We start from the raw sequence: 12123 nt of genomic DNA, 5'->3' as shown, positions 1-12123 counted from the left end.
AGTGTCTTTGTTGCTAAACTTTGACACAAGTTCCTCCAACTGAGGCACTTTTAATTTTCACGTGGAGCGGCATGATGGTTTTTTTTTTTTTTTTAAACGCGGCTGGATTTTTCGAAATGTGAGTCGCTCCGTCTCCTTTTTTCCCCCCACCTCATCTGCCTGCAGATCTTGCCAGGTCCCAGTCACGGTGAGGGATGTTTAAAAAAAAATCACCTAAAAACCCCTCGGATGTTGGATAATAAGCGGAGATAAAGCCCTCGCGCATCAGAGGGACTCAGGACGAGCTGACTCCCGCAGCATCTCCCGCTGCGTGGCGGAGGGATACGATAACCGCTGTCATCGTCGTGCTCAGCCTTTCGCACAGCAAAAATGTCTGCCTAAGGGAAACTCGTAACTGATATATATAGAGGATATTTCCCCACTTATTGCCGCTTAAGCTCAAAATTTCGCCTGTCCGAGGGGTGTTGACAGAAAGCGACTCTTCACCAGATCACCCTAGTCGGGATTTTAATCGGAAAACAGGTAAAATATCAGGGGGGGAGTTTGCCAGAAGCTTTCGGACCCGTGAAAGAAGTTGGGAGTTGAGAGAGAGAGAGAGAGAGAGGGAGAGATAGATAGAGAGACCATCATCCGCGTTTTGTTTTCTGGAGCTGGAGACTGAGATTGTCACTTCCAGCGTCTGCTCGTCCGCGCTGTACCGGTTCGTAGCTCACGTTTTGGGTCACTTCTCCTCGCTCTGCTGTCCTCGGAGGCAGCGCCGAGAGACTGCGGCTATTTTCAACCCCCTGTGAGCGACTAACTGCGGCTAGCGTTAGCCGGCTAGCTCAGTAACGTTAGGGGTTTCTGTCTCTCTTTCGCTCTCCGCCGCCGCCGCCACCAGCAGCAGCTAGCAGCAAAACCATCGTCACGCTCGAAAAACGTGCTCCACAAATCACTGACACTGCCACGGCCATTAGCAGACTGATCTGCGTGTGTGAGTGTCGCCGTGCGCCGTTATTACGGAGTTATATTGTTGGTGCTTTTTGACGCGATGCTGCAGGTCCCGACACATCCATTCACAGCGGCGCTCTAGTTTCTCTCCGCCGATTAAAAAAAAACAAACTAAAAACTAAAACTAAATCCCTTCCACTTCTGATTAAATTATGAAACGCCCAAACTGTCGGTGTGCTCGAAATGCCGGAGTCAACTTTACTTCTCGGTGATGCTTTCTTTTTTTATTCTGCATCCACAGCAGACAGCTCCCCGCGGCAGTCATTTCCAGAGAAAGTAGTCCCTGCTGATAGATGAAGCAGCCAAAGATGTGACCCGATGGACTCTGTTTATTTATTATTATTTCATTTTTTCTGTCCAGGTTTCTAGATCGCCAGGATGAATCCTCAGCAGCGGATTGCCGCTCTCGGGACAGATAAGGAATTAAGTGACCTGCTGGATTTCAGCGCGGTAGGACTCACCTTTTTCCCTCTTATTTTACCTGTTGGTGATTTTCACCTGAGCTTAGAAAGTGTGTGGACCAAACAGGCTGCTTCATGAGGTTATATGTTCCAGAAATAGGACTGTCATAATGAGGACACTGCAATGCAAACTTTAATGTCTCTTTCTGGTAATTATGTGCCACCAAATTAGCCTAATATGAGTTAAAACTGCTTAAAAAGGCTCATTATGAATGAAAAGTCACATTGCATTACTGCCTTTTCTGGAACAGATTTAGCGGCTCATTCCCAAAAACCAGGCTTTCCTTTTTAACGTGACTAATACCTAAAATGTTACCTGTTTTTTGGCTGTTTTTTGGGGTCTGCAGTGAAATCAGTCGTCAGGTTTTCATCCTAACTCCCATCAGTCTGCTGTTAAACGTACCCCGAGTTAACTGTTGGTGGCGCTAATTCCCCCATCAGCTTGCTTTCCAAATGCAGCAGAAGAAGAAAAGAAACTCGGACTGTAAAATGTCTAATTCTTACCTACATCCGTTAAAAACAACCAGAACGATTTTTAGAGTCAAGCTTGTGAGTTATCCACGAGTTTCGGAAACTAAAATATGCCGATTATCTCAGTGTTTGTTTTTTTGTTTGTTGTTTTACACAGCTTGTTTTAAATTTGGTTTCATGTCTGTATTTTTTGCTTTCAGATGTTCTCTCCTCCTGTAAGTGGAGGAAAAAATAGGCCCACTACACTTGGAAGCAGTCAGTTCAGTGCATCAGGTAGGACTTGATCCCTTAAACCTATTTCTTTTTTTGTTTTGTTTTGTTTTTTCTACAACCCCCTCCTGCTATGTGGTTTCTGTTTATCCCAGCTTATGTGTCTTTAAAGCGTGGACACACACAAAAATCAGTTGTTGGATCTTGTCTACCTTTGTTTGGATTGTTTCTGGGCTTGTTTATAAATGGGAGGAAGAGCGTCTTAGCTTTCAGTCTTGGATGTAATTCCTCCTCTTCCTCTGCGCGATGGCTGCTCGCGCTCCTCACATCTGGCGCTTGAAACCCGAGCTGTCCACCTGGGATTGTGGAGCGGCGCTGCAGTGAAGACGTTGAACAAAGCACAGTTTGGACCCGACAGACGTGTGCGAATGTTTTATTGATCCGTTCACCGTTGCGTTGCCATGAATGCTAATCGTGTTTTACATTACTGTCAGATGAATAAATAATGCATAAATCAGGCGTGTTTAGCCTGTGATGATCAGGTGTTGTCAGGTGCAAGGAACACAAACGGTTGTGATTGAGGGCTTGTTGTGATGTGTGTTGGGATTTGCTTTCCCCGTTCTGTTTTTTTTTTTTTTTAAAGGGGATGGTTTAAGAAGAGTTCAGGTTCTTTGCTTCTGGATCGCTTCCTCTAGAAATAAACGCTACGGGACATTAATCTGAAGCACATCCATTGTCTGATGTGCCACTACAGAAAGTCAACAATCAAGCATTATGTTTTCTGAAAGCCTCATCTTGTGTGCATCCACAAAGCCTCATTGTCATCAGTTATCTGTGAAACGAAAGCCACACATTGCGTAGAAATGACAAAGAAACAAGAACAGAGCCGTCACACATGAACTGTGGCGCCGTGAGGATGACTTTTATGATCCCTGCTCATTCAAGTGAGAAGCATGTTGTTTGTGTGCACTCTTCAGTAAAACTAACGAGAAAAGAGCTGCGTTTTCACTGCTTTCGGTGAAGTAACCTCACGTCTGCTCTGAAATCTTTATTTAATTTGGCTGAAAGCAAAAAGTCATGATGCAGTTTGCTGGTAAAGTATTGGGCGACCCTTTGTTAACACGTATATTAAATAAGTTTTGGGAACTGAATTGATCCTTCCTCAAGGTTTGGTTTTATGATTTCCTTTCAGCAGTCATGTTTAGGTGGTTTCGTGGGACATGATGCTCCTTTCTTTCATTTATATTAAAAGTAGATGACCTGAATGCCTTGTGTTGTAAGGGAAGCACTGATAAAATGTCAAAACTTAGGTTTGGAGCTTACAAAGTTGAAGTCATATCTAATCAGATCTGAAGTAGGTGAACCATGTAATAAAGAGCCTCCCATTTAAACAGATTATACAACATGCAAACCCAAATACATCATTTATTTTTACCGTTAATTTGAGCTTTTATGTATCAGATAGAAGAATGGTTTTTAGTGTCTTCAGTCCAGCTTCATTGTGTTAGTCTTTCAGTTTTTCTAAATGCATTGTTTTTTGTTTTGTAAGAACCATCTGCACGTATATCGTTTGAACGGAGGTCTGATCTGGACTGTGTGACACCACACTGCTGTAAAATGAGCAGAATCAGGTCTGTTGAAGTGCAGACTTTACGTCACGGACGTCCTCAGAAAAGCAGCCCTCTCGATGGGAAGGTGTGTTTCCAGAATGTATAAAAAAGGCCGTATTTGCCTCTTCATCTGTGGTGCCTTAAAACGAATGCAAACAACATTCAAGCCGACTGTCTTTCTGTCACCTGAGATGCAGCCGAGCTGATAAATGTCTTCCTCCTCCTGGCCTCGGCGGCGGACTCTGAGTGACGCTGGTCATCCAGGAAACTCCCGGCCTCATGTGGTCGTATTGATCTGAGCGCCAGAAGGCCGCCTGGATCCATCAGCGGTTTCTGGCCTTGGCCTTCACGCACTGAGATTTTTCATTACTCCCCAAATATTCCTTCTAATTTCTCCTTTGCGCCATTGGCATTGAAAGCACAAAATTTGTTGGTATTTTATTTGATGTTTTTTTTAAACTCGTCCACATTTTTCTGGGATAGAGAGGCGAGGCCCAGCCCATTCCTACTTGGGAAGCCTGAGACGTTGGTCTTTATAAATAGGATTACTAATTTATTGTGTTTTTCTTTAGTTCTTTACTTTGCTTTTTGCCAACTCTGTCTATGTTGCTCCCTCCCTCCTCTTTTTTTTTTACTGACAATTTTAGTTGGCCTTTTATTAAAATGTATTTAACTCTTAGTTAGCCTTCCGGTACCTTTAGTTTAGCTTAGTTTTAACTTTATATTGTTGTGTGTGTTTCCATGAGTTATCCCAGCTCATATTTTATATAGTGTTGTGTGTTTTGACTTTGTATTTTTGTGTTCATATGTTGTAAAGCACGTTGTATCTCCTTGTTGCTGAAAAGTGCTACATAAATAAATTTGACTTGATTTGACATATTTGCTGTCAAAATACAGGATTTTTCAATATTTTTGAATTAATTGTTTTTGTATATGTGTATCATCTATTATGAAACATAACCACTAAATTCACATCATTCACTAACAAAAGTCTGTTTGAAATAAACGAGCAAAATCAGCAGAGTTGTGTTTTGTTGCCAACAATTACGAGTCGTTTGTTTACATTGGAACGCGGACGAGTTCACTTCGGTCAGATTTGGATATCGAGTCGATGAAATAATCCCCGGATGTAAACAGAGTCAGACGGAGAACGATGGAATCAGAGACACCAAGTCCAAAGAGAAAAGGTGAAGTTCTTCTTCTGCTTCTGAAAAGAAACGGCGACTAAAATCAGCTGTGATGAGACATTCTGAACTCTAATTTCAGCGACTGATCGTTGAATTTAGTTACATTCGCTGTTTTCTAACGCAGCTTTTACAAAAACCCTGCTGAATTTGAGTCACATTAACCCCCAAACAATCATTTAATGATGTAGAAATTGTGTTAGAAGCGTTAAAATTGAACAATTGCGTCTTAAAAGATCTAACTGGATTAAAGTTGGTAACATCACTGAGAATGATTTCCTTTGTACTTGTTGTTGTTAACAACATTAGGACGCACATTGAGTTTGGAATCAGGCTGATTTTTTTTTTCTTGTTTGGTATTTCACTTTTCAAGAAATAATCCCCTACACAACCTTTCCTCTGTAGAGCAGATTCTAATTTCAGGAGGCTAAAATTAGATTGCATCTGCATACGTTTTGATTTGAATATTCCCCTCCTGAAGTAAATCCCTCCTCCCTTCAGACGACAGTCAGAGCTCGCGTCTCTCAGATCTTCAAGGTAGGGGAAGAAGCACCTATATGAGTGATTGGGAACTTAAGGCAAGTGAGTGTGCAGACCTAAGTGTGAAAATTGCAGGGAATGAGGGTTTGGATTATTGCATCTCAGCTGGGCATTGCCAGATAATTGAAGCAGAGTGGGACAGGCAAGACCCTTCAAAAGTGTGCCGGAGAAAGATGGATTGGAAAAAATAGCCAAAGTGGCTCTAACGGAGGGTTATCATTTCTCCCCTCCAGCTGTGTTGATGATGCAGATCTGATGAGGCCATTGTGAAATGGATCATTTTCATTCAGCGGCGTACGGCGGTGCGTTCCTTGGTTGTGACAAGCCGCCGATGAAGTCGCTCGGATTCCAAAATTAAACCTTTCAGTGCTGACCTTAGATTCAAACAACTCAAACAACGGCTTCTTACGCCAAAGAGCAGCCGGCGTGAGTCGGTTCTCATATGGAGCAGATTCGGAGGAGCGGCACGGCCTCACCTCGCGTCCGCAGGAACAAAACAGATTTAATTTAAACCAGTTCCTTATCACACGTTGTTAAAACACGAGTTCTGCAACGACGTCCGTATTCCGTCGTTCTTACAATTCAGATGAAAACCACACGCCAAGAAGGTCAATTCAGATGTGAGTCAATCTGATCGCAGGTAATGGCGCTGGCGGTCTGCTTTAAAACCTAAACTTGATAAATGAATCGGATTTACCTGCAGTCTGAAGCTAGCTTTAAAATATAAATAAAAAAACATAGTGGATGAGTGAAGGCAGATGTTAGTTTATTGATTAAATTCAGAAAGAAAAAGGATCAAATTTAAACTCAGCAGTGTGTTGATTAACCTAATAGTGCCTCAGTGTGAGATTTATTTTATTCTGATTCAGGACTATAATAATGTAGCTGTGGGCATGCATTAACTTTTATTTACTTCACAACAGTAGTGAGTTGAATAAAATAAAAGTGATATAGCTTGTGATTGTATTTTATATTGCCGTTTGTCTGCTTTTAATCAAATAAATGGACACCCTGAGTATTTAGGACTATATTTAGACTGTGGATGAATGAAGTTTCCTCAGTACCTCAGCTTTATACAGCAGTGTTTGTGCAATTTCTGATAAGATTTTCCCATTTCCATGTCTAAATTCTGCCTTTGCTGTGATGCAGCGTCTGGCAAAAATATAGGTGAGCGCCACTTTTGGGACGCTTCCGAAGCGTTCGTCCGGTGAAAACAGGAGCGTCGTGTTGAGTGGACACGATCAACGAGGCTCGGTTACGTCCAGAGGTCCGGGCTAACGTCGGATTATTGATCCTGTTATGTCTCCAATGAGCCGTTGACACGTGAATTCCCTACATCCATGTGAAAATGCACCTTTGCACGTTGGAATAAAGTTTGCGTCACAGATGTAGTTAGCAAAAATGCAAAAACTAAAATAACGATGCAAGTTGCTTTCAAGATGTAACACCTTTTTGTGCAAAGAAAAGAAAGAATTAATTTACAAAAATACCTCATTTAGATTCCTCTTATGGATGGAGTTAAGTTTTGAGTCTGAATGTTTGATTTTAACGACGTTTAAAAGTCTTTAAATGTAGAAAAAAGGGTTAAAACACCAGTGAAGCGCCGTCATTTTATTCTAATTGACTGTCCTCAGTGATGTTGTTTAAACTTATGTTCAATATTTCATCTTTTTAGGTAACATTTTCTGCAATTTATGCCTTAAATGTTGTGAGGCAGTGTTTTTACATGAAAAGTACCCAAAAAAACATGGGCAGTAACTCAGTTTCACTCAGTTTTACTGTAATAATTTAAGCCTTTTTAATTTGCCATTTCCAAATTAAAAATACATTTATTAGACTGTTGTGGAGAACTAAAAGGAGATTCAAATTGGTCATAACTGTATTTGTAATATAGGTTTATTAATTAGTTTCAACAACATGCTGAACTGGGATAAACTCGACGCAACATCTTAAAATAAACAGATTTTTTTTTAAATTTAGAAGCTAAAATCTTGCAGAAATATGTGGAAATGTGGTTGTTTTGTCTTGCAGATCACTAAGATTGCACTTTAAAATGCCGTAGCTTCGGTGCTTGTTTCAAATAATCATTAAAATCTGGAAAATTCATATATTTATGCAAAGATTTGCCTCTTTATCTCGACTGAAAGAGCTTTTTTTTTTTTTTACTGAATCAGGGATTCAGGGATTGTGCAGCTGTTTACTAATGGTCCAACAGAGACGGTAAGAAAAGACCAGTCAGTTATTTTTGCCAACTTAAGTGCTTATTCTGTTAGTTTCCCTAAACATTATTAATTTCTTTGGTTTTTAACTCAGATATGAAAACATTTCAGATTAGAGTTTCTGCAGAAAGCATCACAACACGTCCAACTTTTTTACCTGCAGTTTGGTTTTAATTTGGCCAGTCGATTATCTGAGCTTTTTTTATTATTTATTTATTATTGAAAGCACTTAATGTGTGTCTGTGAGGAGGAAAATTAGCTTTTAAAAGTCTTTTTTTGTGCAGAAAGAGAGTTCGTCCCTTGAGCCCATGCAGGGGACGGTAACTCGACGAAACTGCAAACTTTGCCAGCTGCAGAGTTAGCGTGGGCTAAATGGTTTTCAGTGAAGTTAGGATGCCTGCAGGAGTATTTAGAATGACACACGCAAGCAGCACAGCTGTAAATGTAAAGGAGCGGCGCCTCTAACCGTGTAGTTTTCCCATAAAGCCACAGAAGAAGAGGAAATGAATCTACCGTTTGCAAACAGCCGAGCGTCGTGTTTGTCAGGATGAAACTGATGTGAAACTCTGCTCACCGGAGCATGATTTCTGGGTACAGAAATGTCTCAGACTTTCTGGTTAGGTGTATAATTAGATCTTCAAAATTCTGACGAAGACGTTTGATTTTCCAGCAGAAGAGGTTAAAAATGACTCGACAATGATAATAAATGGCCATTAAACCGGCGTCTGTAATATAAAACAAAACCACTTTTTCCTTTCAGTAAGCCACGCTGTAGTCGTGTGATCTCACCTCCTTATTTTCTGTAACAATAAAAAGCTTCACTTTAAAAATAATAACTCTTGTTAGGCATAAAAATGACGAGTTAAGATGCGTTTAACCTCAGCGTTTAAGGCAGATACGTTACATTTACTTGACCTGATTACTAATCAGGTTTTGTCTTTTACTCGTGACTGGTTTTATTGAAATGTTTAGTTGCATAAATTCATAAAAAACCTCGCTTTCATGGAGGCATCTTAGTTCAGTTTATAAAACTTCAAAGGTAAAACTATGTAATAAAGTTGAAAACTTTTCTTTATTGCTCCCAGTGTTTGTTTTGTTTTTCTTTTAAGCGTACACATTTTTTCTTTTTTAAATCAGATTTTTTTTTTTGTTATTTGAAGGTAAAAAAAAACAACAAAGATGGTATTACATTTTACTGAGAAAGATGGAATTAGAGGAGAAATAATCAATAACGTCGCAAATGTAGATGCCTTCCCCGCTCGGTTGTTTCTGCGGCGCAATATTGTTTTAAACAGCAAGAAGAATCGAGGCTTCGAATATCTGTTAATGACCGCCTAACATAAATCAGATTGTAAATCCTAGATATTATATTTTTCAACACATGCCAGATGGTCTGCCTTGACAGTTTGGTTGGCATTATTGATTTTCGTGTTTTCCTGCTTGACTTTTTGAAAGATGAGATGGAGGTTTTTGTTTGTCTGAAAAATTAGTTTTTATCGTGTTTCTCCAGCTTGCATCAAATTATGTGTTTGCTGTTTGTCTGTCATACATTAGGAGCTTATGAAACAAATGTGGTTACAAAGCTTTTAAAAGAAAATCAACGACATTTCGAAACTTTTGAACCTTTGAACAGCTCAAGTAATTAAAACAACACATTTCTTCTTTATTTCTAGATTTTTTTTTTTTTTTTTTAAAGAAGCAAATATTGGACATTTTCATGCCGGCCAAGAGGATATTGAACTTGACATGAGATGTTAATCAGAAATATATTCAATTTACAAAAAACAGAAAGCAGCCAGTGTTTTAATTAAGTTCAGAGTTGACAGGTTCCTTAAGGAGCGTTTGTGAATTTCAGGAGTTTAATTACACGAAACTGATTATTTTAAGTTTAGTGAAGTCTCTAATCTAACATTTTGTCTTTTCTTGTTTGTTAGTGATCAAATGTCCTGAACTGGTGCGTGTTTTCTTTTTATTTTGGCATATTTTTTCATTTATTTTTGTCCATTCAACTATTCGGAATCCAAAGATGTTTGTTTTGCAGCACGAAACCGAAGATAAGCAGACAACATGTCAGATAGAAACAGCATTGGGTGTTTTTTTCTGGCTTAAATGAATTTTAATTTATGATTATAGTCCCTTTTGTCCTCAAGTTAACTGAGGAGCTCTTTAACCTGTTGCGTTTTGATTTAAAAAGGACTCTTTCCTTTTAATTGCCGATTAAAAGGCAACATGTAGTGGAGGTTTTTTGTGTGTTGCGATCGGGCGTGGAAGCAAATTCCTGCACGCTTGCTGACTGAGTCGTGCGTCTCTTGTTCTGACAGGTATGGATGAGCGGACCACCCAAGCATCTTGGGCCCCAGGTGGCGAGTCCAGTCCTTCCTATGAGTCGTCGCGGGTAAGATGACCCACAGTATAATTCCTCTCAGTGGCCTTTCTGCTCCACAGCACATCATTTAACACTCATTACATCAAAGTGGTAAACTCACAGTGTTCCAGTCTCACCTTCGCCCAGCGCCTGTCACGTCGTTTCATCCGTACAGACATATTTCTCTGTGACAGAACGGGTTGGAAAATGTTTTCAGGGCTGCTTGAATTGATTTTTTTTTGTTTTGTTTTTGATTTAATTTAAAATGTGATCCACTTATCTGGGAGAACAGTAACCACAATTTTGATGTTTCTGGCAACAACATCTTAACTCAGATTAATGGTAAATTAAAAGCTCTTTTAACCTAAAGGCAGACTTCTCATGGTTGTTTTTATTGAAAGAAAATGATTTTTTTTCAGCTCTTGAAATGTGATCAGTGCCTTTGAGATTATAACGTTGCTCAAACTCTTAATCACAGCGATGCAGCGTGTGATAGTGGCATTTTCAAAGTCATATTATTACCGAATAAAAGAGAAACTAAGGGCTCGTTTAAAAATACAGTTCCTAATTAAAAAAAACAAACATTTAATGGATGTTTTGAAACTAAATCACGTATTGGTGTTCAATAAAAACGTGCAGAGCGGACATTATTCAGAGAAATTTATGGTTTCCCTTAAACAAAGAATTAAATTCATGATTTATTAATGTTCATATTTATGTTATACATTAACTGAATGATAGTTTAGTGTATAAAACAACAAAAATAATTTAAGAAATAGCCATTAGAATATCTTTTAGCACTAAATCTACAGTATTTTTTGTACATCAACAAGAAATAGAAAATATAATATAACCTATAATGATATAAAACGTTCATGTTCTTGTTTGCTGCAGATTTTTTTATTAAATGAGTGCAATTAATCAGCTTAGAATGAGTTATTTGTCTGTTCACCAACTATTGCTAACAAATAAGTTGTTGCTTCAGATGTTTTTACTCATTTGGTGATGATCGCATCTCTGTGCAAGTCCGTAAAAGGAGAATTTAAACTCAGTTTGTTTTAATTTATACAGAAATTTATAAAGAAATTCATGATCGTCACATATCTTAAATCCCTACTTTGTGAGCTAATGTTTTCCTGAAGAAATTAGTTTTGCTTGCATGATTCAGAGGATTTCTTATATAAAACCAGAACATGGTATGCTGATGTATGACATGTTGGAAGTGTGAACCTGTCAGTCTTTGTGTGAACAAGTGTGAACAGCTCTCTCCCTGTTTGTTTGTCCCTCACACTTTGCTTGTTCTGGATGCCCTGTATGAATTTCATTTAACGTCAATCTCTTGTCACTTTCTATTAGGATTCAGTTAAATGTCAGAGCCACTCGGGCTGCGTTACCTTGTTTATTTCTCGGTGCCCTTCCCGAATGAACATCTACAGGCTATGGTAGCATAGGCGGCTCGATTTGAATTATAAGACAGAGCCGCTTGAGATATCTTCGCTCCAGGTGCATATAAATGAGTGATTCTGACATTACAAGGCACAGCGTCAGCCAGCAGACAGCTGTTTGCACATCCATAAGGGCTGCAAACACTTTAACACAGCTGCACAAGCTTCTTATTCTGATAAAGATTTGACTCCGCAGCCCGTAGGATGATGACTTCCACATACTGGTGGATTGTTTTGTAAAAACAACAATTTTTTTTTTACTAGTCTGACTGTAAATATATATTTTTTCCATGGTGATAAATTATGGTTTCAGTGAAAATGAGCATGTTATTTTTTTATAACAAAAGCATTTGACCAAAAGGGAAATTATTGGTAATATATAAGGTCTGTATTGGCCTAATAGCTGTAGGAAAAAAGCTCAACAGAGAAACAAAAAGGTTTATAGAAGCAGAGGAAGCTGATAAGAAAGAGATCTATTATTAGTCATCTTGGATGGATCAGTTTTAACATTTAGAAATATTAGTAAATCAGTATTTTTTAAAGTAAATGCAACACAGTATTTAAGTTGTACTTCTGATTACCTAATAAATCTACCAATTTGCAGGACTGAGAGCTTAAGCAGACATTT

General features: G+C 38.9%; 1 protein-coding gene across 3 annotated transcripts in view; it reads left to right on the top strand.

Annotated features, from left to right (window-relative positions):
- Nucleotides 1-344: 344 nt before the first annotated feature.
- Nucleotides 345-12123, top strand: part of tcf12 (transcription factor 12) — a 66818-nt gene continuing 55039 nt past the window's right edge. For 2 of the 3 annotated variants that reach the window (XM_017403795.2, XM_017403781.2), the window contains exons 1-4: nt 346-522; nt 1352-1440; nt 2123-2195; nt 10007-10080. In XM_017403795.2, coding sequence (XP_017259284.1) covers nt 1369-1440; nt 2123-2195; nt 10007-10080 — 219 coding nt within the window. In that variant the 5' untranslated portion in view covers nt 346-522; nt 1352-1368. Of the gene's footprint in view, nt 523-1351; nt 1441-2122; nt 2196-10006; nt 10081-12123 lie in introns of all 3 variants that reach the window. The other variant, XM_017403788.2, reaches the window with a different exon arrangement.

Source organism: Kryptolebias marmoratus, linkage group LG15, assembly GCF_001649575.2.
Source record: "Kryptolebias marmoratus isolate JLee-2015 linkage group LG15, ASM164957v2, whole genome shotgun sequence".
Taxonomy (NCBI): domain Eukaryota; kingdom Metazoa; phylum Chordata; class Actinopteri; order Cyprinodontiformes; family Rivulidae; genus Kryptolebias; species Kryptolebias marmoratus.
The sequence above is the reverse complement of the archived record's forward strand: the minus strand, read 5'-3'. Positions and strand labels throughout refer to the sequence as shown.